The following is a 26,809-nucleotide window of genomic DNA, read 5'->3' as shown; positions in this document are numbered from 1 at the left end:
TGCAATACCATCGAACATATTTCATGTGTATGCATTTTCTGTTCCCCATGAAACATATGCACCCTAGAGTGAGTATTTTCATCTGTCCTATTTGTGATGCATCCCCAGAACCTAGTGCAGCACCTCACTGCACAGCAGAGCTTTCTAAATACCTAAAGGAATTGCAGAGTCAGATGGCCTTGCTGGTGTGAGTCTAAAAATGACTTCCAAAAAGGGGAACTAGTTTGTTCTGTCACCACTAGTGGGCAGGTTGTTGCTGTTCTTTCTTAATTTTTAAAATATTTTGTTTTATTTTTGCAGTATTGAGGATTGAACCCATGGCTGTTGTACTGAGCTAATTTTTTATTCTGAGATATGATCTGGCTAAGTCACTAAATTTTCTAGGCTGCACTTGAACTTACGATCCTTCTTCCTTAGCCTCCTGAATAGCTGAGGTTACTTACGGCCATGTACCGCCATGTCTGGCTTATGATTCCTACAATAAGTGAGGCAACTGGGAGCGTGTGAGGAAAGAGGTTTACCAGAAATCACCCAGAACTCCTGATTCCCTGAACATACTGTGTTGACTCTGTAGCGTAGGGTAAAAACCCCAGGGAGTTTCTGGAGGAGGGTTCTCTTGGCATGAGTATGAAGGACAGGACAAATCTCTCCAGTAGGGATGAGAAGCAGCTCTATTCCAGGTGGGAGACAGTGTGAACAGCAACCTGCAGAAAGGCAGGGTGCAGGCGGGGGCTGGCTAGGGCCTTCCTGCTGTCAGGACGTAGGGGCTGAGGTGACCTGCCAGGGGGCCTGCCACAGATTCCACAGACCCCGGGCAACCAGTAAGGGTGTGAACAGAAGAGTGATAGAAAACTGAAGATTTCTGCTCTCTGTCTTTCTGCCTCCTTATCCTTCTCTGTGTGTGCTTGTATGCCCCCATGGCCCATGGCTGGTAACTGTCCAGGCCATCTTCTGTCCACACCACAGCCCAGACTCTCTCTCTCCAGAGCTCTGGGGCCGTTGGCAGGGGCCAGTGCCTCTGCTGCTCACCCACCCTCCAGGTTGACCTTCCAGGTTAGCCCCTCCCCAGAAGGGGCCAGGCTTCAGGTCCTTTCTCCTTCTTAGGCTGATTCTCAGGGCCTAGTACCAGTCAGTGCCAGCTGGCAGCTCTCACTGGAGACTGAGGTGGCATGAAGATGGGAGAGGGGGAGGAAGTGGGCAGGGGCCCAAGGGGAACATGGACCAGGATGTGTGAGAGGTGGGAGACCAAACTGGGTAGCCGGCATGGGGTTTCACAGGGTGAGGGACAGGCTAAGTAGAGGACACAGGGCTTCCCCGGAAGGTGGGGGAGGTATTGGGCCACACTCCTGCTCTCCAACCTTTGGCAAAGCCAGTCTTCTCCCCACCATCTATTCTCCTCTCCACTCACCCGCTAAGCTGCCCCTGGCTAAATCTTCTTGGTCTCTTTAAGAGCTGCCTGGGAACTGGGGCACCTTCCCCTCCCCTGCAGCCCCTGCTCCGCCCCTGCTCAGCACAGACTCTGCTGGAAGTCTTGGACGCCTGGGTTAGGGTCTCCACTGCTGGGCTAGGGGTAAGCCTGGCAGGTGGTGGGGAAGGGGACTGTGGCCCTTTGGATGGGGTGGTGGGGTGGGATGGAGACTCCTGGACTGTGGGCACGGTGTGCTAATCTCAGTGACTACTGGTAGGGGTGACCACTGGGTGAAGGGCAACTCCAGGGTTCTCAAGGGATAAATCTAAGGGGCAAGACACTTGTGTCCTTGCGTCTTTCCGTAGTTCTTTTTCTCCGTTTCTTCGTTTTCTTTCTTTTTCTTTTTTTTTTTTTTTTTTTTTGGTCTTTTTCCTTTTTATCGGTACCAGGGATTGAACTCATGACTGCCTGCTTACCAGGCAGGCACTTATGCTGCTGAGCTAAATCCCCAGCCTCTTTCTTTCTTTTATTCTTCCTTTTTCTTTCTTTCTTTTTCTTTCTGTGTACTGGATATTGAAAGCAAGGCCTTCACACTGTGCTACTTCCCCACCCGTTTTTTATTCTTTATTTTGAGGCAGGACCCCACTCACTTGCTAAGTAGGCCAGGATGGTCTTGAAATTATGATTTTCCTGCCTCAGCCTCCCCAGTACAGGAACTGTAGGAGTGGGCCCAGCTACTCTCCCATCTTATTTTCCCTATGCCCTCACAATCAAACACATCACCCAACACCCCATCTTTTCAGGGGAAACTGAGGCTAGCCAAAGCAGAGAAAGCTGAATTGTGTGCACTGCCACAAGAGAAATGGCGATTAGGTTGTAGAAAGGCTCTCTCTCTACTACAGAGGACTGCAGGCAGGAGAGTTGCTGTCCAGACTGCCATAACAAGCTTCCCACTGCAGCCACCGCCACTCCAGGATTAACACTTTGCACGCTCACCAGGACAGCTCGGTTCCTTTCTGGAAGCTGGGCTTCCATATACTAAGACCAGGAGGCGACCCTCAAGTCCAGCTGGGTAACCTGGGATGGAGTGAAGCTGGAGAAGGCTTTAGGCTCCCTCATTCCCTTAGATCTTTCCAGAAATGTCACCCTTTTCTTCTCGGCCACCAAGCCTGGGCCACTTCACCTAAAAAAGGAAGACGGAGACAGGGTCCCAAGCATATCCTATGGTGGATATGCTTCTTCTGCAATAATTTCTTTCCCTGCTGTCCTGGGAAGAGGAGCTTGAGCAGAAGGTGCTCCCTGGGTCCAGGCATAGTTGCTGAGGGGCAGCGTGGAAAGCTGGGGTGTTTAGAAGCAGCCAGGGAGTGGGAGAGCTGCTACTCAGTGTCAGCTCAGCTTCCATGACATGTTCTCCTTGCCCCTCCCTACATGCTAACCCAACACCCCAATCTGGACCTAAAAGGGAACCGGAATGGCCTGTGAAACCTTCTGTCCTGGCAGCTTCCAGCACATTCACTTCCTTCTTCCTAAAAATACTAGTAAATCTGGAGAGGACCCAAGTTGCTCCTAGGTGGGCCAAAAAGTCATTTTTTAGTTTTGTGAATCTGAGAGGGCAAGTGCTATGTCCCGGATGGTACAGAAATTAATGGCAGTCAGGCGTGGGGCCCACGACTCCCACTCCTTGGTCCCATGGTGCCTTTTCTTCTTTTCTTTTTCTTTTTTCTTTCCTTCTTTCTTTAATTCTCTCTCTTTCTCTCTCTCCTCCCTCCCTCCCTCTCTCTCCCCTCTCTCTTTCCTTAATTCAGTCTTCCTTTCTCTCTCTCTCTCTTTCCTTTCTTTTTGAGACAAGGTCTCACAGTATATTCCAGGCTTGCCTTGAACTCAAGGCAATCCTCCTGCCTCACCCTCCTGAGGGTTGGGATTACAGGCATGTGCCACGATGCCTAGCTTCTTGTCTTTTCTAATGATACCTGGTAATTGAACTTGGGATACTCTGCCACTGTGATACATCCCCGGTTCTTTTTGCATTTTATTTTAAGACAAGGTCTTGCCAAATTCCTAGACTGGCCTCAAACTTGTGATCTTTCTACTTCAGCCTCTCAAGTATTGGGATTCCAGGAAAATGCCACTGTGCCTGGGTCCCGTGTGCCTGTTGCACCGTTCTGCTGCATGTTGAGGGGGCAGCATAGAAGGGCTTTTCAATTCCTCATTTAACCAGTGAAGAAGCCGAGGCTCCCTGGGGACAGTGCAGAGCTCTGGTAATAGGGTTGCTTAGGATCCAATTGAGAGGGACACAACACCCAGCTGCTAACGCTTCCACCCAAACCTCTCAGATCAGCTCGGGCTTGTTTTTTTCTGAAGTCTTCCCTCCACTCCTCCTCTTATGCCACACCAGCCTTTCCCGTCAAATAGGGGTCTTAGGAAGGAAAGTGGAACCTGACTAGATGGTGGATCCCTTCTTGCAGAAGTCAGGATAATATTAACAGAATAGGTTGCTCAGGTTTCTTGACAGAGACTTTGTCCCAAGGGTCATTTGCATAGATATTCATGTGTTCATTTGCATCCTCATGATGAATCTCATTTACATGGGGCCAGGCTGACATCCAGGTCTGTCCCTCACAGATACAGTTCCCAGAGAAATGGTCCTGAAGAGGAATTGGCCCCACTTGACCCCCTAAACCCAGCTGGGGAATATTTGCACAGTGCTGCATGCCTGCAGGCGGGAAGGGGGCTACCATACTGTCTCCTCCCTTTGTGCCCATATCTGGAGTCCCCTGTTCCTACACATGTGGCTCTAGGAGTCACAGAAGGTGGGACACAGTGGGGCACAGAAAGAGGAGGAAGAATATGGGGAGATTCTGGTCCCTCCCACTTAGAGATGCAGTCGCCATGGTGACTAAGGACCAGTGAGGTGGGATGGGGTTGGAGCTGGGGGTGGGGGTGTGGCAGGGACAAGGCACTGGGAAACCAGAACGCCTGACATTCCAGGGGGGAAACGCAGAGGCATCCCGAGCTCCAGGTAAGGGAGAGGCAGAGCTGACTGAAGGCTCTGAAGGGAGAGGGCGGGCCATTGGTTGCCGCTGCTCTGCCCCTGGGAGGGGGCAGACCAAGGGGTTGGGTATTGTGTGCGCTCTTGGCACAGCCGCCAGCACTGGGCAGCCTGGAGGAGGGGACCTGGGAGGCATTGGGTAAGGGTCAGGAGGGACTGGACTGAGTGGGTGACAGTGGGGGTGGAAGAGGCAGGGGATGCTGGGGACACTCCTCCTTACCTGTACACAGCAGACACTGCACACATGTAAGTTGATTTGACTCTTTTGTGATTAATAAGAGGGGCTAAGGAAGGGGAGCCAAAAAACAGGACTCCTCTTTTCTGAGGGCTGCTCTCTTGCTGGGAAGAGGAGGAGGAGGCGGGAACTGCACCCGCCTGGCCATTGGTGAAGCCAGGAGTGGTACATGTCTCTGCTCTGCAGAGACCCCCAAGTGGTGGTGGAGACGCCAGGATGATGGAGCTCTGAGGTAGCTGGGGAAAGGTGGGAAGCCCTGACTTCATCTCTCCTCCCACCTCCACCCCCACATCCAGCCTGGCAGGAAAGGCTGCAGTTCCATGTGGGGGAGGAGGCAAGGAGAGAGGACCCTGGCAGGTGAGAGGCTGAACTCAGTGTTGTAGCAGGCTGGGCTCAGGGTTTGAGAAGAGACAGGCTGGGGGACCCCAGACATGAACATGGCATGGCCCTCGTTCCTGGTGCTTGGACATCTGACCCCACTGCCACCTTGCTGGCTTGCTACCAGTCTCCAGGCCAGTCAGGGTTCTTCCTCTCTCCAGCCTTGGTTTCCCATTGTACAGTGAGGAAGGGGCGGGGCCCTGCCAGCTCTGAGCTTTCTGGATGGGTAGAACCTGCTGTATAATTTGTGGGGTGCAGTGAAAAGTGAAAATGCAGGGCCCTTCTCTAAACATTACTAAGTCTTTCAAGATGGCAAGAGCAGAGCATGACACAGAGCATGGGCCCTTTTGAGGACAGGGCCTTGGTGACAGTGCAGGGCATCACCTGCCAAACCAGCCCTGCCAGTGGGTTCCACAGCTGCTGCTTGTGAGACTTGGGATCAGACTCAGGCCCTGAGGCCAAGAGTGTATTGCTGGGGGGCAGGATACCCTTCCTCTCCCCCGCATCTGACTCTCCTACTGAACTTCACCAAAAGGGAGGCCCTTGCTGAGGGAGGAGATGCTAGCTGATGGCTTCCCTTTAGAGAGATCTCTATTCTTGCCAACTTGTCTCCAGAGATGTTTCTTAGCCTGGAGAAGAGAGAGCTTGCTACCCTCCCAACCTCCATAAGCCTTCACCACCAAGTGGCTCCAACTAATTTCCTACGGGTCAGGAAATGGTACTGAGGGCTCCAGAGAGACTACTATGGCAAAGGATTCATTTTGTACTGGGGATTGAACTCACAACTGTGCGCTTGAAAAGATTCATTTTTGGGGGGCTGGGGATTTAGCTCAGCGGCATAAGTGCCTGCCTTGCAAGCAGGCAGTCGTGAGTTCGATGCCCGGTACCGATAAAAAGGGGAAAAGACCACAAAAAAAAAAAAAAAAAGATTCATTTTTGAAGGAGGCAGATCTGAATTTAACTTGCCTTCTAGCTCAGTAGACTCTCTCCTTCTCTGTGAAATGAGATCATGGTGGCACCTACCTGGTGATACTGTGGCCCAACCTGTCAAGTAGTTAGCTTGGCTGGAGGGGTTGGGAAGAGAAGGTCTAGGATAGGGGAATTCCGAGTCTCATGGCAGGAAGGGGACAAGTCATCAGGCCTAGTACTGCAGAGAAGTGGGACCTGTGAGGGACAGGGAGGTGTTTCTGGAGCTCCTGCCTTACTTCCCCATCAGAGCCCTTCCCTCTGACCCAAATAAGCCAGCGGGTTCCTACAGAAAGGCCCTGGGCAAGGTGGCTTCCCAAATCTGAGCCAGGGATTGGGAAGATGCTGTAGGCAGGCTTAGGGGAATTGATTCTGAGAGTGTGGCAGGGACCTGGCAACTAGCCTTGGGGAAGGTTTGGAGGGTCTTGTACAAGTCTCAACAGTTGACAAAAGGGGTCTGTCCCAGAGCAGCCCTGGGGAACTGAGAGATGTTGGGAGCAGAGGGGAAGAGAGAAGACTGAAGAGTGGGTTTGGCTAAGGAGTTTAAGGAGCATCCCTCGATGGCTGACATGGCCGCAGAAGGGCTAGAGGTTACACTCCAGAAAGGACTTCCTGATTTGTGGTGAGCAATGTGAGTCTGAGGTGGAGGGGAGTTATTTGTTGGCATTGGCTTGGCCCTAGGACGTGTGCTTCTTAACCTGCTGTCACTTGACCTGGTTGAGTGAGCAGACGCGTCCCACTTCACAGGCCTGGAGCCTCATTAACCCCACATTATGAGGCTGCCCCTGTGAGCTCCCCATGGGGAAGCATTAGCAGCAGTCACAGGGCTTGGTGCCTCAGAAACATGTCCTGTGAAGTATGTACTCAGATGAGAAATCTCCTGGGCTTCCCACTTGCCTGATGTCACCCTGATGGTGGCAGGATGACACTATGAGGGGCACTTCCTCAGTCAAGTCATGGCTAACAACCTAATATAGCTGTTCTATCTTTTAAAGATCCTAAAAGTGGGAATTGAAGTTTAAAGTACTGTAGGAACATCTCAGGAGGTAGGAGTGAGAGACCCCACTAGATACGCAAGTGAAAAGAGAAATACAAAAGACTCCTATCTGGAAAATTTCACACAAAAGGAAACCACGGGGTAGGCTGGATAGACTGGGGATGCCGTGTGGCCCAGACGGAGGGGGTGGCTGAAGTGGTCTAGAAAGACCTTTTAAACCCTGTACAGACTGAAGCAAGAGTTGGGAGGGAGAGAGGTGTGTCTCCTGCCAGGCAGGCCAGCCCTTTTCCCCCTCCCAATCCACCAACTTCCGCCCAAACCAGGATCTGTTACAACTTGAGGTGGAAATTCTGGTTCCCCTGGCACAGAGCTCCTGGTGCTTGCTGGCTTTGGCATGATGGATGCCTGGGGGGCTGTGCTCCCGTTCCAGCCAGGCTAAGCATTTGTCCCCTGCCTCTGGGGCCTAGGAACTCTGTCCTTCTTTCTCTTGGATGGCACTCCTGCCCTAGACTCTGGATGCTGGAGTTTCTCACAACTGGCTCAAGAGTATGTGAGGTGAGATGGGTTGTTTGTGGCTGGCAGCCTTGGGAGGAGAGACACAGATCACAGGGAGGCAGCACACGGCACGGCACGGAGACCGGGCATTGCAGAGGCTGGGAGACAGCCAGCTACCCTACCCAGGCTGCCCCTGGGAGTGCTGATAGCCAAGTGGTGGGTGGGCTTGCATGGACTTTCTGGAAGAAGAAACCCAGGTGAGATTAAAAAAAAAAAACGTGAGCCCCCTTTGGGGCTGTGGTAGTGGTGGGGAGAATGGGAGCAGGCTCACTCACACCTGGGGTTCCTGCCTGGGTCGGGAGTGGGTAGGAGGCAAGGTGTCAACAGATTTGAAAGGACAAGAGAGAGTACAGTCCAAAAAATTTCTGTGAGTACAGGATCTTGCTCACCTGACAGCCTTCGGCTTACGGCCAGGCAAGGCTTTAGTCTCTGGGTTTTGGGAAGACGGAAAAGATAAAGACGGCACAAAGGACTTTCCCAACACTATGGTGAGAATGGCTTAGCAGAGGTGTTGGTGAGAAGAGAGACCAGAAGGAGCAGGATAGGGGGAGCACCTGTGCCCCTATTAAAAAGGGAAACTGATTTAGCTCAGTAGCATACGCGCCTGCCTGGCAGGCATGAGGTTGTAAGTTTGATCCCTGGTACTAAAAAAAGGGGAAACTCAGGCAACAGACTGAGGTCACTGTGTGGAATGGAAGTGAGACTTTCTAAAGCCTCTCCCCTCCGCTATGGTGCCACACACACACACACACACACACACACACACACACACACACACACTTCTGCTCTCTGGGGCTCTCTGATTGGTCCCCAGGGGGGATGTGGTAGGACAGCTCACCCATAAAGTTCCCCTGGTGCCTGTTTCCTCAGAGCCATCTGGTGACAGCCTCTGGCTGAGCATGGCCCCCCCAGCCCTGGGCCTGGACCCCTGGAACCTCCTGGGTCTTTTCTTCTTTCAAGTGCTCTTGCTGCTGCTGCCGCCACTGACTGCTGGGGGTGGTGGGCAGGGGCCCGTGCCCAGAGTCAGATACAATGCAGGTAAGTGTGTGATGGTCAGGAAGTGTGGGGATGGTGATGCAGAGCTGGACGGAGTACAGAAGACAGAGAGGGAACACAACGAGGGGGAGATAGACACGGAGAAATAAGACACCCAGAATGATGCCAGGGGGCAACAGAGGTGGTAGAGAAAGAGAAAGCTAGAAATAGAAACCTACAGAGAAGGGAAGGAAGAGAGGGACCCAAGGATCCCAGGCAGTTCCACCAAGTAGGGGATTTTTCTTTCTGTTAACTGTCACTGTCACCATGTGAAGTACCTTAAACCCCAACTGTTTTTACATCCCCCCAAAGGCAAGCCCCACACCAGATCATCTACAAACCTGGTGGTCCAGGGCATGCCAGACCTGTGCCAACCACAGAGACCACACCAGACCACGCCATGGCCAGCCAGATGAGCTCTTGGGATGGCCCAGCTGGCATGTAGGCCCTGGAGCCCTGCAGCACAGCCTGCAGGGCTCTTACTGAGGCTGGAGGACTGTGGCCTTCTCACCTCCAGGGAACAGGCTTTGGAGTAGGGACATAGGTCCTGCAGGAGTGGTAGGGGTAGGTCTCCTGGGCATACTTGTGTTTTTAGCATCTTTCTGGAGCAAGTTGGTAGAGGAAATGCAATCACCCATTGACGGAGAGCCCTCTTGTGCAGGGAAGTGGGGGCACAGACAGGGACCCGATCCAGCCCTGCTCTTTGGGAACTCAAAGCCTCAAGGAGGGAGAGGAGCAGAATGATCCCTGACACAAGCACAGGCTGGGGTGGCCAGTTCAGTAACTAAGGGCTGTGTACATCCTGAGGGAGTCCAGGCTCCATGGACACTGCTCCCTTTAGCTCTTTCCCCTTTCTGGGGAAGATCTTTCCAAGTCTTCCCTTCTGTATTCCTGGGCTGAGATTCCCTAAGCCTACAAAGGGGACAGTCAGTCAGTCCTCTACCTGCCACCAAAGTGTGACTGTGCTAGTGAGAGAGTCTGACTTGTCCTCCTTGCTAATGTACCAGTAGGGCAGGATGGGAACACACACTCAGGTGCACATGTACCCCTAGGTGAGGGACAGCATGAACACACAGTCAGGTGCACATCACACCTCAGTGAGGGACAGCACCTATGTGAACCTCCTGCATCCATCCACTCACTTCTACCCAGGTGACACGCAAGCATGCCACATAGACCTCAGAAAGGATGACAATACTTCCTTCTATTCACAATATTGCTAGTGGTGGAAATTTTCTGTAACAGAGGAGAGGAAGGAAGTGGGGGGGGGGTGGCAGAAGTGGAAACAGGGACCCTGAAAATTCTAATGGCCTTGCCCTCAACCCTGCATCTATGTTTCCTGCCTGTGGCTGTGAACACCTTCCTGTAAGCCTGCCTGCCTGCCTGCTGTTCCCCCTCCCAATGAGGGGACCAATGCCTCCCTCCAGCCCCCGGGCCTGACATAGCATCCATTGTGGTCTGCCCCCACCCCCAGGCTGCCATTACTCCATCTCTGGCAGCCTCTCCTCTCCACTGTGGCTCAACACAGAGCTCTTGAGACTGCCAGGAGGGTGGAGTGAAAGGGGCTGCTGGTGAGCAAGAATGGTTTAGCTGCCAAGGCCTGGGGAACAGTTCTGCCAATCCTTGCCTTCCCTGTCTTTGTCTCAAGAACCAGCTGCTTCTTGCCACTCTTTCTCTCCACTTCCCAACAGGGGACCCACGCAGGGCCCTTGGCTTCTTCCAGCAGAGCGGCCTCCGAGATTTCGACACTCTGCTCCTGAGTGGTGACGGGAACACTCTGTATGTGGGAGCACGAGAGGCTATTCTGGCCTTGGCTATCCAGGACCCAGGAGTCCCAAGGCTGAAGAACATGGTGAGGAGGCTGGAAATACAGGGTGGGAGTTGGGAGCAAGGAGGGACTGCCTGCTGCCCTGTGCCATGCCACACACATCCCCCCCACACACTTTTATCTACCATCGGCAATAATCAGTTCTTGTTCTGTATGTCTTGTCTGTCACAAGAAATGTGATTGTGGTATCACTACTCAGTGGTGTCACTGGTTGAATAATATCAACTGCTAAGAGGGTGACATGGAAATCATTGACATATGAGATAAACAGTGACTCAAATTATATCAATAATTTGATATCCACCATTGAAGCTTCTGTATTATTGTCATCATTGTCACTGTCCAAAAGGGAGCAATGTGAGAGAGGAGAGGAAGGCAGGGAGGTAATAGCAATTACTGATCAGTTCCATGGTTTATTTTCAATATGGAGTCTGTTGATATGGAGTACTGGTTAAACGTGGACTCTCTGCTGGTATGGTAGCTCACACTTGTAATCCCAGGATTCAGGAGGCTGAGGCAGGATCACCTTAAGTTTCAGGCCAGCTTGGCTGCATAGTGAACTCAAGGTGAGTTTTTTTTGTTTTTGTTTTTTTGAGACAGGGTTTTGCTAAGCAGTTCAGGCTGGCCTTGAACTCACAATGATCCTCCTGCCTCAGCCTCCTGAGTGCTGGAACTACAGGCATGCACCATCATACCTGAGACTTTTTTTTTTTTTTTAAATGTGGCCTCTTTAAGATGTGACAGAGAAACTGACATTTTCCCCAGGAAATACGTGGTTTTATAATTGCTGCTATGAAAACCAAGTGTTAGGGTTTACATATGCTTTTGGTTGTGCTCACCAGCAGCCTATGAAACTAACTGACCAAGATGGCTAAATCAGTAAGTGGCAGAACCTAAACATAAACTCAGTTCTGTCTGATTTCCTTAGGCTGTGTGTCTGTCATGGAGCTGTGACCCAATGCATATTAGAGTGATCAGAGTAACAACCCAGTCACGAAGTGAAGTTACTGCTCATAAGCATGGTCCTACTGTACTTACTGGTGAACTGAGAAGGGGACCGCAGGTCACAGAAGGACAGAACATCTCCTTTCCCTTCATCTCTACCTTCTCAATCCCCACTTCAGATACCCTGGCCGGCCAGTGAGAGAAAAAAGCGTGAGTGTGCCTTAAAGAAGAAGAGCAACGAGGTAAAGGGAGGAGCGGGGTGTGAGGGCCTGGAGCAGGAACCTGGCACCCTGAGACCATCATGAGGTGGCCTCAGACGGGGCAGCATGGTTCTGTGCGCAGTCAGCCTGGACAGTGTTTGGCAGCCTCAACACTGCCCTGCCCTTCTTTCCACCTGGAAGTGAGGGGACAGCCCGAGTTCTATCTCCCTCAGACGCAGTGCTTCAACTTCATCCGTGTGCTGGTCTCTTTCAATGCCACCCATCTCTACGCCTGTGGCACCTTCGCCTTCAGCCCTGCCTGCACCTTCATTGTGAGTTATCTGCCACCCCGTTCACGTACCAAGCAACCCTGCTTGTACCTCTCCCAGTTGATCCTCTGTGCGCTGGAAAACTGGACCCTCAGAATCCTCATGAACTCTGGGCCCCTGACCAATGACCCTCTTTGTCCCTTTTTCTTCTTCCTTCATGCCCCTCACTTCCCATATGTGAGACCCTGGTGTTCTGGCCCCCCAGCTTCTTTTCTCCCTCTAGGAACTCCGAGATTCCTACCTGTTGCCCATCTTAGAGGAAAAGGTGATGGAGGGGAAAGGTCAGAGCCCTTTTGATCCTGCTCACAATCACACTGCTGTCTTGGTGGGTGAGTATCAGGCTCCTTGGTCTAGCCAGCATCTGCCTTCTCCAGTCACTCTGCAAAATACACAACAGGACAGCATTTCCTAAAGGATGGGAGGGTTTGAGCACAGACCAAAGAGAATACCAGACATCTCAACCACTACTTCCTACTGAAAGGGTCACAGAGGAGGTGGAAGGAGAAATGTGGAAAGACAGAGGCATTAGGGTTCAGGAAGGTCTTCAGGCAAAAAACAAGCCTGAGGTTCTGTTGCTTGTCCAACCAACATGGACTGTGTGAAAATCTGCTGTAGTGTGCTGGCTTTTTTGTTCACTCCTTTGTTTTTTGAGATAGGGTCTCCCTTTGTAGTTCAGTTCAGTCTGGGCTTTAAACTCATCATGTGACAAACACAGAAGGCCACATTGGTCATTTCATGTGGACAGGGGGACTTAAGGATACACAGTGTGTGGTGGGGGTGGAGGAGTTGGGCAGGAATTGCAGAGGTATGAAGAGGCTAGACACTGCCATGGATGCTGACTCCAGGCAGGCAGATCTAGGAAGCCAGGGCAGCCTCCACCTGCTAAGCTCCTCTGTCTCCTCTCCCCCTCTCTAGATGGGATGCTCTACTCAGGCACCATGAACAACTTTCTGGGCAGCGAGCCCATCCTGATGCGCACACTGGGCTCCCAGCCTGTCCTCAAGACGGACACTTTCCTCCCCTGGCTGCACGGTAAGAACCTGGCCACCCGTTGCATGGTGCTGAACCCTTCCAGAGTCCTGGCCACCTGGCGCTGTGAATCACTGCCAGGCGCTGGAGACTAACACGTACGTGCACGCGCCCTCTCGACTCCCCATCATTACCCTCCACCAGCTGTGATATCCCACACAGCCAGGCTCCCAGTATCCAGACCCATCCAAGGGTTTTCACAGGGATGCTCAGGGCATCCAGGTCCCTAACTTTCTGCCCTACCCCGCAGCGGACGCCTCCTTCGTAGCCGCCATTCCCTCGACCCAGGTCGTCTACTTCTTTTTTGAGGAGACTGCCAGCGAGTTCGACTTCTTCGAGAAGCTCCGCACCTCCCGCGTGGCTCAAGTCTGCAAGGTCCGAGGCTTATTGAGAGGCGGGGTTAGCCTCGAGGGAGCCAGTGAGAAGGCAGCAGGGGCGGGTTTGAGCGCTGCAAACCCAATGGGAGAGGGCAGGTGCTGGACCAGGGCTCCTGATGACCCCTCGTACGTCCCTAGAACGACGTGGGTGGAGAGAAGCTGCTGCAAAGGAAGTGGACCACCTTCCTCAAGGCGCAGTTGCTCTGCGCCCAGCCTGGCCAGCTACCCTTCAACATTATCCGCCACGCGGTCCTGCTGCCCGCCGGGTCGTCCACTGGTCCCCGCATCTACGCAGTCTTCACCTCTCAGTGGTGAGCAGCAGTGCGTGAACGCGGGCTGGAATCGGGATCTGAGGCCTCTGTGGCCCTGGCTCTTGAAGGGAGTAGGGACTGATGTGAGCAAACACACACACTGCGTTGTACCCGGAGACCATTTGATAGTCACCACCTCCCATCAATTTCACTGATGTCCTTCATGGAGGGGGGAAAAATAGCGCGCAGACAGGTTCCAACTAGTTTATATTCTGTCTGATTCCAGAAGAATGGGACGAAGTTTACAAAGGACCAACATTAAAATTGATAGCATAGATAAGGAAATGGGAATGAAAATAACACAGAAAGCTGAGGATAGCACCTGTTCAAATGGTTGTCCTTGGGTGAGAACTACACTTTTATCTTTTGAGTTCCCAAATGGCCAGGGTAAAGAGAGAAGCACCATTACTGTCATTAGAGAAAAATATTTTCATTTGCTTAGAGGTTGAAAATGGTTAACTGGTTTGTCCAAGGTCCCACAGCTGTGGTCTGGCCCTACAATATTTATGTTTTTGCTGATTGGGATCCAGAGCTGAGTTCTTGGTGTATATAATTAGGTTAAAGAGCTAGAGCGAGAGTGAGAGAAAGAGAGAGAGAGAGAGAGAGAGATCTTCATAGACCAGGACTGAAGCTATAAAAGAAAAAAAGTCAGCCCAAGGTGGTGGCACATGCCTGTGATTTAAGTACTCATGAGGCTGAGGCTGGAGGATCACAGTGAATTTGAGGCCAGCCTGGGCTATAAAGTTGAGTTCAAGGCCAGTCTGAATCGTATAATGAAACGTTGCCTCAAAAAAAGACCAAAAAAACCAAAAAAAAGGTAGTGAGTTTGAGAGGGCCCAAAAAAGTGTTTCATGGGGAGCCCGCCTGGAGCCAGTTGTGTTATCCCTCATAGGGTGCATGCTAGCTTAGGAAGGACAAGAGAGCCACCCCAGGGCCTGTGCCCCAATTAATTCTCATTAAGGATAATCACAATGCAGATCCTAAGATGGGCCTACAGCCAAGACCTGGGCAGAGTCACAGAACTCCATGGGCCTCTCCAAGCTTTTATCACCCTGGCAAAGGGAAGAAGAGACATCTGAGGTTGACCCAGCTCTGACACCCTTGCCCTCCTGGGTTTTCTCACTACGGGTAGGCAAGGGCTGGCCCGACAGCTGACTGCTAAGGCAAAAAGAAACTAATCTGTTCCCTCTGGCTGTTTTCAGGCAGGTTGGTGGGACCAGGAGTTCAGCAGTTTGTGCCTTCTCTCTCTCAGACATTGAGAATGTCTTTAAGGGGAAATACAAAGAATTGAACAAAGAAACTTCACGCTGGACTACTTACAGGGGCGTCGAGACCAACCCCCGGCCAGGCAGTGTGAGTATCAGCCCCATAAAAGCCAGGGCCTCACAACATGCATAATGTGCATATAAAAGCTTCTGTCCTCATATGGTAAATGGTGGGAACTTCTGATGCTCCCATCTCACCAATCCTGTCTGCTCAGGCACACCCCTGGCTGCCCATGTCCTACAAGTGTACAGTGTCGTCCTATCCCTGAGTGGTTGGAGGGTACCTCCTATCCAGGACTAAGTGCGCATTGAATATCTGGCTATGTCACTGAGGAAATAAGCGGATAAGGGTGACTCCATCTTCTTCTGTGTTTCTTATTAACTTTGATTTTTTTCCCCAGTACTGGGAATTGAACCCATGACCATACTAGGCAAGAGCTCTGCCACTGAGCTATGTTCTCCAGCCCCTGACTTTTATTTATTTATTTAAGAATTTATTTATTTATTGTAGTACTGGCAGTTGAACTCAGGATCTCATACTTTCCAGGCAGGTGCTTATGCCACTAAGCTAAATCCCTGGCCCCCTACTACCTTTTAAAATAATTTTTTTTTCATTACTGTGTATTACTTTTATAAAATATTGGGTTTAAATGTGGCATTTTCTTTTCTTTCTTTTTTTTCTTTTTTCTTTTTTTTTTTTTTTTTTTTTTGTCTTTTTTGAGACAGGGTCTCGCTATGCAGTTCAGACTGGCCTTGAGCTCACTTTGTAGCCCAGGCTAGTCTCAAACGCACAACAATCCTCCTGCCTCAGCCTCCCAAGTGCTGGGATTACAGGTGTGAGCCACCATGCCTGGTTTAAATGTGGCATTTTCATATATATATCATATATATTTTAATCATATCCACATGTTAGGGAAAATGTGGTATTTGTATTTTGGGGGACATTTATAAATGGACATGTGTCTTTTTTGAGTGTGGTTTATTTTCCTTAACAAGATCTCAGCACTACCCACATTCCTATAAATGTTCTTTTTCATGGCTTAATAATACTCCATTGTGTATGTATACACATCTTCTTTACCCATTCACCCATTGATTGGCACTTCAGCTGATTCTTTGTCTAGGAACTTGGATTGTGCTTCAGTTGACATGGATATGCAGGTGTCCTTATCGTACGCTGACTGTAAGTCCTTTGGGTATTTAACAAGGCATGGAATAGCAGGGTTATATAGCAGTTCTAGTTTTAGTTTTTTGGGGAACTTCCATACTGATTTCTGTAGTGGTTGGTAGTAATTTACATTTCCATCGGTAGTATAGAGGGGTACCATTTTTCCACATCTTCCACACATGTTGATAATAGCCATTCTAACTGGGGTGAGATGGAATCTCACTGTAATTTTGATTTTCTTTTCCTTAATTACTAAAGACTTTGAACATTTTCCTGTATAGTTACTGGTTCTTTATACTTCTTTTGAGAAGTATGTGTTCATTTAACTTGCCCATTTATTGATTGGGGTTTTTTGGGTTTTTTTGAGTCATTATTAATTTTTTTTTTTTTGTCGGTACCAGGGATTGAACTCATGACCACACACTTACAAGGCAGGCGCTTATTCCTCTGAACTAAATCCCCAGCCCCATTATTGATTTATTGATTGGGCTATTTTTTTTGTGGGTTTTTTTTTTTTTTTGAGTCATTATACATTGTAGATATTAACCCTCTGCCAGAAAAAAGCTAGTGAAGATTTTTCTCCCATTCACTCTTGGTTGTTTCTTTTAATATGCAGAAATTTTAAAATTTCATATAGTGGTATTTGTTGATCCTTGCAATTATTTTCTGTGCTACTAGAGTCCTAGTCAAGTGTTTCCTTTTGTTTCTTCAATAAGTTTCAAAGTTTCAGATCTTGTACCTACGTCTTTGATTTATTTTGAGTTGATTTTTGTGCATAGTGACAGATGGGGTCTAGTTTCAGTGTTCCACATATGTAGGTCCAGTTTCCCTGGCACCGTTTGCTAAATAGGCTGTCTTTTTTCGCGTGTTTGCTTTTGGCTCCTTTGGTAAGGATCAGATGGTTTGCTGGACAGTGTGTGTGCAGGTGGTGTCACCTGGAGCTTGAGTAGCTGCACGCAGGTATCAAAGACAATGGCCAAGAATAAATTAAAAGGGCAGAAGTCCAAGAAAACTTTTAGTCTAAAAGTAAAGCAAAACCAGTTGCTTCTAATCTTAAGAAGATAAACATTGTGAATGATGAAAAGGTTCACAGAATGAATAATGCTTTTGTAAACATTCAGAAGGAACTTGCATACTTCTCAAAAAGGCTTACTCTTGAACCTCTGCAGAAAGAGCTGGCTAATCAGCAGCATCCTGAAAATGAACCAGTTAATATTGATGAAGCTGCAAGGTTAATGGCTCAATTGTAATACAGTGAAAATGTATCAAATTCAAAAAAACTCAATAAAATAAGTATTTAAAAAAAAGAATCAGATGATTCCATCTGGGTATGGTGGTGTATGCCTGTAGGCTCAGCACTTGGGAGACTGAGGCAGGAGGGTTGTCATAAATTTAAGGCCAGCCTGAGCTATATAGAGAGACCCTATCTCAAAAAAACAATCAGATGACTATAGCTGCATAGGTTTGTTTCTGTGTCATCTATTCTGTTCCAGTGGTCTTCATGTCTGTTTCTGCTACTAGGCTTTGTAGTATAGTTTGAAAAAAAATTTTTTTTTCTTTTTTCTTTTTATTGGTACCGGGGAGTGAACTCATGACCACCTGCTTGCAAGGCAGGTATTTATGCTGCTGAGCTAAATCCCCAGCCCCGCCCCCCCCCCCTTTTTTTTTTTTGTCTTTTTGAGACAGAGTTTCACTATGCACTTCAGGCTGGCCTTGGGCTCACTTTGTAGCCCAGGCTGGTCTCAAACTTGCATTGATTGCCTTGCCTCAGCCTCCCAAGTGCTGGGATTACAGACTTGTGCCACCACACCGGGTTTATAATTTGAAATTTGAAATCAGGTATTGTGGTACTTTCAACCTTGCTCTTTTTGGTTATAATTGCTTTGATTCTTCTAGGTCTTTTGTGTGTCTGTATGAATTTTACTTCTAGTTCTGTGAAGAATCTCACCAGGATTTTGATGGGGATTGCATTGAATTTATAGGTTAGGTTACTTTTGGTAACGTGGTCACTTTAATAATATTAATTCTCCCCACCCATGAACATGGGAAATCTTTCTACCTTCTAGTTTCTTCTTGGTTTCTTCTTTAGTGTTCTGTAATTTGCATTGGAAAGATTTTCCACCTTCTAGATTAGATTGATTCCTAAGTTGTTTTTTTTTTTAATGTGTGGTGAGAATAGGCATGATTTAAAGAATTATATAGATTTGCAGGATTGAATACAAAAAACAACCTTACTCCCTAGCGTCATCTTTTCCCAATCACCTTTAACTCTTTTATTTATTTAATTTAATTTATTTATTTGTTTAGTTGAGACAGAGTCTTGCTATAGAGATTAAAACTCACGAAGCTCAAACTGGCTCAAACTTGTGGTGGTTGTCCTGCCTAAGCCTCCAGAGTGCTGGGAATACAGATGTGTGTCACCATGCTGGGCACCTTCAACTTTTTTAGAGGAGTCTTTATTCATGTACAAATCTCTAAATACCATGCTTTTGTTGCTGTTGTTGCAGTGCTGGGGCTCACACTGGGCCCCAGCTGGACAAGGGCCTTGCCAAGCTGGACAAATACTCTACCAATGAGCTACACTCCCAGACCTGTGTCCCATGTTCTTCTTAACACATTAGCTCCAGACAGTACCTACTGAATTCCCATTTTGGAAGGTCAGGAGGCCCCACCTGGTAGTGTGCTGGACTCTACTTGAAGCACCTAACAAGACCTGTTTTTGCACATCTCTATGCAAATTCACACCAGTGGTTTTTAGAGAACATGACATGACAGAGGTAGGGTATTCATCTGTGGAGGAAATATACACCTTGGAAATGAGTGAGCTCAAAGTAGGCTCCCCACACCCTCCCCTCATCAACCAAGGATCTACCTAACACACTCCTGCACCCGCCTCCAGCCCCCTAGTATAGTTTTACAGTAGTTTAAAATAATATTTATATTATGATCCGTGTTATTCACAGCAGAAAGCCAGCCTGTAAGCCAGAATTACTTTTTCCTTTTGCATAATTTTTATTTTCCCTGAACTTAGTAATTGTCTCTCTCTCTCTTTTTTAAACTTGTTTTGTTTGCTACACTTTTTATCTCTACTCTGACCTAAATTGTTCCTGAATTGTCTTAAGTATCTCCTGAAGACAGACCTTTGAGCTGTTTTATCAGTTTCATCTTCCTGGAAACCCTTCATCTCTGCCCCCTCTAGCCTGGTGGCCTCTATATCCGGAGCACAGTGCCACCCTGGAACCTCTCTTCCTCCTTTCCTGGGGATTCACTTGGCGTTTCCTGAAATACCGCATTTGGTGTTTTTTGCTTCCTTTTTTTTTACTTAATTTTTTTTTATCTATCTCATCAATTCCTGGAAAAAAAGTACATAGCAGGTAAAAGTTTCTGAGAACTTGAATGTCTGAAAATGTCTTTATTCTGCTTTCACATTTGATGGTTTAGATAGATATATGTAATCTTTTTTTTTATTTTTTGGCAGTACTGGAGATTGAAATCAGGGCCGCCCACAAGCCAGGCAAGTGCTTTGCCATATCTGCCAGCTTTTAAAATTTTATTTCTGAGACAAAGTCTTGCTAACTGCCCAGGCTGGCTTAGAACTTGTGATTCTCCTGCCTAAGCTTTCCAAGTAAATGATATTACAAATGTGAACTACCATGCTTGGCAGATATATATTTCTTTCTCCCTTTTTTCTTTTTTGGTACTGGGGATCCAACTCATGACCTCGTATTTGCCAGGCAGGCACTTATGCTGCTGAACTAAATCCCTGGCCCAGATATATATTTCTATAACAGAAATAATTTTCTCATTCGATTTCAGATACACAAAAGAACAAAAATAAAAAGCAAAAAGAAAGAATTTTCCTTTAAAGTCTTCTTCTTTTGTATTCTAGCATACAGTGCTACTATGGAGACGCCCAGAGCCAAACTCTTAGTCCTTTGAATGTAACCTGTTTTTTTCCTCACTAGACTCTTGTCTTTTTTCAGGGGATTGCCTAAGATGTCATAATAGTGGGCTGTGGTATAATTTAAGTATTTCTTTAAATTGCTCAGTTAGATCTAGAGACTTGATCATATTCAGATTTGATTGGGAGAGATCACTCTTTCACTGAGATAATTTATACTTCCTTTTGAATACAGGAGATATCTGGAGCCCTTTTTGTGTGATATGAAACCCTTCTTGAACAGCTTTCTGTTTTTGTTTCATAAGTATGCCATCAGCAGTGTAAGTGCTTGCCTGACAAGCACGAGGTCATGAGTTTGATCTCTGGTACCAAAAGAAAAAAGTACACTATCTTCAGTAATCTTTTTTTTTTTTTATCTTCAGTGATCTTACTCAAGATAGTAATGCTGGTTTTCTGTGAAGTAGTCTTCTCTTTGAATTTATTTCCTCTTAGATTTTATTCTCTTTTTTAAAAGAATTTATTTTGGTTTCTTTCTTGTTCATAGTTCATGTTCATAGTTCTGGCCACAAATCTGGTAGTACTTTGCAACCTACTCTATTGATTTATTTGTAGTTCTGGGAATTGAACCCAGAGAGTGCTGAGCTACATTTCCATCCTTTCTTTTTTATTTATTATTGTTATTCTGATTTTTTTTTAAATGGTGCTCTCACCAAATTACCCAGGCTGGCCTTGAATTTATGATCCTCCTGCCTCAGCCTCCCAAGTATCTGGGAATCACCTGTGTGTGCCATCATGCCCATTTATCTACTCACATTTAAGAGGAGGGAACACTGAGGCTGTTTGGAAGCTCTGTGCCCAGGAGTAGAGCTTGGTAATTTGGGCTCCATTGTAGCCCCGCTGAAAATCATCTGGCTGGGCTGTTGGCTGGTGGCCATCAGGGTGATAGCCAAGTCTTTCCTCCTGGCCCTCTAGTCTGCTTTGCCAGACTCTTCTGTCTTTTGCTTGCCCAGGAGTCACAGGGGAAGACTGCTGGGTATAGAGAGAGTCTCATTACATGGTGTACCCACCTGTATTCAGTCTTTCTGCCTTCGGGATGGTGTCTTCAGCCACTGGGTCTGCTCTCCTGCTTAAGACTCTCTGTTTACCCTTCCCAGAGAATCAGCTTCCAGACTTGGAGCAGGATATGGGAGGGGTAGTCACACAGCTATGTGGAACTTGGAGCATAAAAAGACTGCAATGATCCTCTCTATGTAGCTTTCCCTTCAGTGTGACTTTCAAGGGATAGTGGGGCCAGCATTCATGCATTTTAGGAATTTACCCTGTAAATCAGATGGTTTTAGGGCTTCCCCCAGAGCTGGTTTGAGAAGACTGGTTTTTCTCTGAATTTTTTCTTATTTGTTCATTTGCTTCCCTGCTCCAAAATGTGAACTATCTTGCCTTTCCTCTGTTTTGTGCATCCCTTTTGTTTTCCACTTCTAAAAAGAAACACCTTTGGGAAGAGGCAGAAGTACGTGTGTGTGTTCCTGCTGGTATCAAAATGGGGTGTAGTTGTCTTACACTGCTTTATAGATAAGCAAGTTGGAGCTTAGAGGGAGGAAGTAACTTGTCTGTAGACGCAGTTTATCAGTGGCAGAGTTGAAGCTGGCCTCCTAAGGCACTCTTGAACCCGATGACAAGGACACAGGCATCCCAGAGCCATGGCACGCTTGTGTCAGCAGCGTCTTTGGTGAGCAGCTGGCCCAACCCCCTCATTTCTGAGTGAGAAAAAGGAGTCCCAGGATTGAGGAAGGGCTCTCCCAGGATGAGAAACACTCCGTGCCTCACCACCCCTCCCTGTGACACCTTCATTCAGCAGATGAATCAGCAGATGTTTGCTGAGCACCATCTGTGCATCAAGACCTCGGCTTGGTCTGGGACTACAAAGCAAAATGTAGTCCTGGGCTACAGGGGCTGTCATTGTGCTTCCTCTGGCTTCCAGGTAGCTGTGGTACAGGTGCTGAGGAAATGGGCAGGAACAACAGCTATCACACATCCAGTACTTACTGTGTGCCAAGCAATGCGCTGATTACTTTCTGTGTTTTGGTGCATTTTATCCTTACAGCTGAGGAACTTCAGGCGCCAGGACTGGAACTTGCAGCCAGACAGCTCAGAATACTGAGCTGTGAAACTCCTTTCATGGGAGAAGAAGGCAAAGAAGGACAACAGCCATGGGGGGAGAGAAGCAGGAGGCAGCACTGTGGGAAAGCGGTGAATTAACTGAGCCACCTCCCTCCCTCTGCAGTGTTCGGTGGGCCCCTCCTCCGATAAAGTCTTGACCTTCATGAAGGACCATTTCCTGATGGATGGGCAGGTGGTGGAGACACCACTGCTGGTGAAGTCTGGTGTGGAGTATACGCAGCTTGCGGTGGAGACAGCCCAGGACCTTGATGGCCACAGCCATGTGGTTATGTACCTGGGCACCTGTGAGTAACTGGCCGCAGGATGTCCTGCACAGGACCAGCATGGGGCTGCACCCCAGCTGAGGAGGGCAACCTTTGAGATCAGACATTTGTTCATTTGTTCAGCAAATGTTTACCTGGTGCCTTGCTTGTTTCTGAAAATGCATCAGGAGAGGAAGATAGTCCAGTCCCTGCCCTTCCAGCACTTTCAGCTTTGTGGGGTTTGGTGGGAAGTGTTCAGTGGTTTTAGGGAGAGCCATATGGACTTTAAGTCATGTCAGGGAGGAGCGAGTGGGTAAAGGGGAGCTGGGGACACTGAGGGTAGAGCTCCCTCCTTCCAACTGGGAAGGGGTAGAGAAGAAGGGGTGCTGGGAGGAGGGCGTGGTGCAATCAGTCTTTGCCCAGGGCACCGGTGCTGCACAAGGAACATCTCACAGTGGGGAGGCCATGCAGTGAGGGGCCACAGAGGTGGTGGGGGATCTCAGCTGTCTTTCCCCACAGCCACTGGGTCCCTGCACAAGGCTGTGGTGAGTCGGGACAACCGTGCTTATCTGGTGGAGGAGATCCAACTGTTCACTGACCCTGAACCTGTTCGCAATCTGCAGCTGGCCCCCAGCCAGGTGGGAGAGGAACTGATTGTCCATTGGTCTTCTGGTGGGACTGGAAGGGTGTGAGGTGTCCTGCAGCCTCTTTACATTCATCTCTCCTCCAGGGTGCAGTGTTCGTAGGCTTCTCAGGAGGTGTCCAAAGGGTGCCCCGAGCCAACTGTAGTGTCTATGAGACCTGTGTCGACTGTGTCCTTGCCCGGGACCCCCACTGTGCCTGGAACCCTGAATCTCGAGTTTGCTGCCTTTTGTCTACCCCTAACCTGTAAGTGCCAGTCCTGAGTAGCAGGTGAGGAGACCTGCTGGCACCCTTTTTCCCTGGCTTCTGCTGCTCCTTTCTCCCCAGGGCCTTCTAATGCATTAACTCCAAGACCCACCCCTCCCATGGTGGGCTTCGCCTGGCTTGGCATTGGGCTGACAGTTCTGAGGCTGCGCGCAGCCCTCCTGGGTCCCCAGTCCCTTCCTCTGTCCAGCTTGTCTCCTTCACTTACTGTCTTCCTCCCTGCGTTTCTATCCCTTCCTGCTCTTCCCATCTGTGTTGTTTCAAGGGATGATTTTTGCTCTCCTCAGGAAACACTGGAAGCAGGACATGGAACGAGGGAATCCAGAGTGGGCATGTGCCAAGGGGCCTATGGGCAGGAGCCATCGGCCTCAGAGCCGTCCCCAAATCAGTGAGTGTGGGACTTGAGCAGGACCTCTGGGTAAGGGTGGGCATTGCTGCTCCCATGTCTTCCCCTAGTACCTGTCTGCTAGAGACCTGAACCCCGGAGTTGGGGTGGATCTGGGTCCTGGCCACAGAGAAGAAGGAATTCTGAGCTGGAGGCTAAACTAGGATTAGGGTGAGGCAGAAGTTGGTGTTTTTTTTTTTTTAATCGGTACCGGGGATCAAACTCAAGACCACCTGCTTACAAGGCAGGTACTTATGCCGCTGAGCTAAATCCCCAGCCCCAGAAGTTGGTTTTGATACCAAGTTGGAGTTAGACGCATTGGAGGATAGTTGGGGTTCAGTCTGAAGACAGAGGAGGGATGAGCATTGAGTGTGAGAGTCGAAATGGAAGCTGGAGACGAGAGTTAAGGTCCAAATGCAGGTTAGTCATTCTCTTCCCTATCTTCTTTCTTGCCTTCTCTTAACTATCTTTCCTTGTCCTCTAGTTAAAGAAGTCCTGGTGGTCCCCAACTCCATCCTGGAACTCCCCTGCCCTCACCTGTCAGCACTGGCCTCTTACCGCTGGAGTCATGGCACAGGGAAAATCCCAGAGGCCTCTTCTGCTGTCTACAATGGCTCCCTCTTGCTGTTGCCACAGGATGGAGTTGGCGGTCTCTACCAGTGCATAGCCACTGAGAATGGCTTCTCATACCCAGTTGTCTCCTACTGGGTAGACAGCCAGGACCAGCCCCTGGCCATGGATCCAGAACTGGCAGGAATTCCCCGGGAGCGTGTGCAAGTCCCACTGACCAGGGTTGGTGGTGGGGCTGCCATGGCTGCCCAGCGATCCTACTGGCCTCACTTTCTTGTGGTCACTATCCTTCTCGCCTTAGTGCTCTCAGGAGCCCTCATCATCCTCCTCACTGCCCCACTGGGGGCGCTGCGGGCTCGGGGCAAGGTCCAGGGCTGTGGGACCCTGCCCTCTGGGGATAAGGCCCCCTTGAGCAGGCAACCATGCCTCGAGCCCCAAAAAGAAAGCCGGACCTCTGCCACTAATGTGGACGCTGATAATAACCACCTGGGTACCGATACGGCTTAAACTGTGGATGCAGGCTGAGCTTTTGAGTAGGACGTGCACCTAGCCATGCCGGCTATGTGCCCCAAGCTGTGAAGCCCTGACTAGGGGGGCAGACTCCCACCTCTGACAGCAGCTTCTCCTGCCATCTGTGCAACCAGAAGCACTCAGTGAGGCCCTGCATGGAGCATCCCTCCCCAGTGCAACCCCTTCTACCAAGCATGAGGCTCTCTGATGTGGGGTGCCCCCAGACCTGTATCTGTGATGTGGCATGAGGACCTGGGGAGGGTCCTTCCATTCTGGCCATCCCAGGAACCCTCCAGAAATATCCTGCTCCGGAAGACCCTAAAACCTGGGTGTTGCAGGACCCGACAATAATGAAGCCGGGCAGTAGACAACCATAAGCTGGGACAATGCTCCTAGAAACTCACTTTGAAGGCAGCTGCTACTTTGGACACAAACACCTCTGTTCCAGGAGTCTTTAGGTCCTGCAGGGAACTGACACCTCCTGTTCTCCTTACTGACTCCAGGGAGTTGTTCCTGAAGTCTGACAAACTCCCCTCTTGCTTCAGTCGGGGCAGGCTGCTTCCTTTGTTCTGACTAACATGGCCAGGGGTGGTGTTCTCTTTACCCTGGCACGCCCCTTGACCTCTCCTATCTCTTTTCCCCTGTTTGAAAACTGCTTGTCAAGAAAATTTATTTTTTATTAAAAGGACAAAAGTTTATGAATGCTGATGTTTCCATTGGAGCAGAATGCTCCCCCAGAGGACAGCCATGCTGTGAGGGGAGCAAGCAGTCCAAGGCTATCCACCAGCCAGAAGAGAATAGGCTGGGAGGAGGTGCTCTCTGGAACCCCTGTCTGCCTCTGATCCAGCCCCAGCACCTCCTTGTGGCAGTCTCCCTCTGTATCTGCTAGACGGCATGCCACACTTTATGTGCCACTAACTCTCTTGCTAAGGCCCCCACAGTTGCTGTCCCCAACTCTCCCACACTTCTCGTGACTCCAGCTCAAACCCCCACCCTCCGCCCGCTTCCTCCCACTGCACCAGCAGCAGTTAGTTTCAAATCTTGGTGGATGAATTTATAAGAAGAGTGTGAAGCCTCCCCCAGCCGGGCCACATCCCACCTGGTAGGCTCCACCCACACTGCCGCCACTACCTTCTCTACCTCCTGTCACAAATGCATGGTCCAGCCTTCAATCAGGGCATCCTCTCTGTCTGGCCAGGAATTTGTTCTGTAAGTTGTCTGACTCTCAACTCTTCTCCACCTCTCTTTAATGTTTTCCTCATCTTTAATCCCGTTTTCCACCTACAGTTGTGCTCAGGTATCCACTATGTGAAAACCAGACACACAGCTGCCCTGCCTATAACTGTCCATTCAGTCCAGCCCTTTCCACCATGGGGTCTCTGCCCTGTCACCACCGGAAAAGCTCCATTCTGGCTGTCCCCACCACCTGCTACTCTGTTCTCTTTTATCCCCCATGCTCGGACTTCTTGCCCCCTGTCTGCTCTCTGCTCCTGTGACTCTGTAAGTCTCTACCTGCCAGGTACAGCCTTGACCTTCGCATAGCCTTCACACTCAGGCACTCTCTTCTCACAACTCTCTCACTGTGGGTTCTTCTAAATTTTTTAAAGTTATGGTAACACACACACACACACACACACACACACACACACACCCCAGAATTTGCCCCTAGACATTTTTCAGTGTACAGGTCAGTGGTGCTCACTGTATTCACACTGGTGTATGACAGATCTCTACAAGTGTTGCATCTTGCAAAACTGAAACTCCATATCCATTAAACAGCAATCCCTCATCCTGCTCACTTGCCAGGACCTGGCAAACTACCATTCTTTCTGTTTTGACGAGTTTAGCTGCTCTCCATAACTCATATAAATGGAATTACACAATACTTGTCCTTTTATGGTCCTCTAAGTTCACCTGTGTTGTATCTTTCAATATGATTTATTTTCTTATTGCTACCCCCTCAGTACTGGGGATTAAACCTAGGGCCTTTACATTGAGCGACATCCACAGATTCTCTCTGTCTCTTTTTTCTTCCTCAGCCC

At 49.1% G+C, this 26,809-nt stretch overlaps 1 protein-coding gene and 1 pseudogene across 3 annotated transcripts; both read left to right on the top strand.

Annotated features, from left to right (window-relative positions):
- Positions 1–1,418: 1,418 nt before the first annotated feature.
- Positions 1,419–25,465, top strand: Sema4a (semaphorin 4A). 3 transcript variants are annotated; one of them, XM_003475383.5, is made up of 15 exons: positions 1,419–1,570; positions 8,459–8,626; positions 10,315–10,475; positions 11,576–11,638; positions 11,830–11,928; positions 12,149–12,254; positions 12,841–12,957; positions 13,205–13,329; positions 13,470–13,642; positions 14,845–14,995; positions 22,258–22,438; positions 22,916–23,034; positions 23,127–23,284; positions 23,590–23,690; positions 24,172–25,465. In XM_003475383.5, exons 2-15 carry the CDS (start codon positions 8,488–8,490, stop codon positions 24,762–24,764), a joined length of 2,286 nt encoding a protein of 761 aa, XP_003475431.1. In that variant the 5' UTR covers positions 1,419–1,570; positions 8,459–8,487; the 3' UTR covers positions 24,765–25,465. The 3 variants fall into 3 exon arrangements, with proteins under 3 accessions (XP_003475431.1, XP_005006229.3, XP_005006230.1); XM_005006172.4 differs by lacking the exon at positions 1,419–1,570 and adding an exon at positions 4,299–4,427; XM_005006173.4 differs by lacking the exon at positions 1,419–1,570 and adding an exon at positions 6,960–7,588.
- On the top strand, positions 15,002–22,245 carry LOC100721271 (ribosomal biogenesis factor-like; annotated as a pseudogene).
- Positions 25,466–26,809: the final 1,344 nt, after the last annotated feature.

The sequence above is a fragment of the Cavia porcellus genome, unplaced genomic scaffold (assembly GCF_034190915.1).
Source record: "Cavia porcellus strain 051 isolate PalLab524CR breed Dunkin Hartley unplaced genomic scaffold, mCavPor4.1 scaffold_6, whole genome shotgun sequence".
Classification (NCBI taxonomy): domain Eukaryota; kingdom Metazoa; phylum Chordata; class Mammalia; order Rodentia; family Caviidae; genus Cavia; species Cavia porcellus.
This window is presented reverse-complemented; position numbering and strand designations above follow the sequence as displayed.

Excerpts from the sequence above, each read along its gene's own strand:
- Sema4a (XM_005006172.4), top strand. The coding sequence starts at position 4,325 with ATGGGGTTGGAGCTGGGGGTGGGGGTGTGGCAGGGACAAGGCACTGGG. Across the intron at positions 11,639-11,829 it reads TAAAGAAGAAGAGCAACGAG|ACGCAGTGCTTCAACTTCAT; the intron begins GTAAAGGGAGGA and ends TATCTCCCTCAG. Across the intron at positions 14,996-22,257 it reads CCAACCCCCGGCCAGGCAGT|TGTTCGGTGGGCCCCTCCTC; the intron begins GTGAGTATCAGC and ends CTCCCTCTGCAG.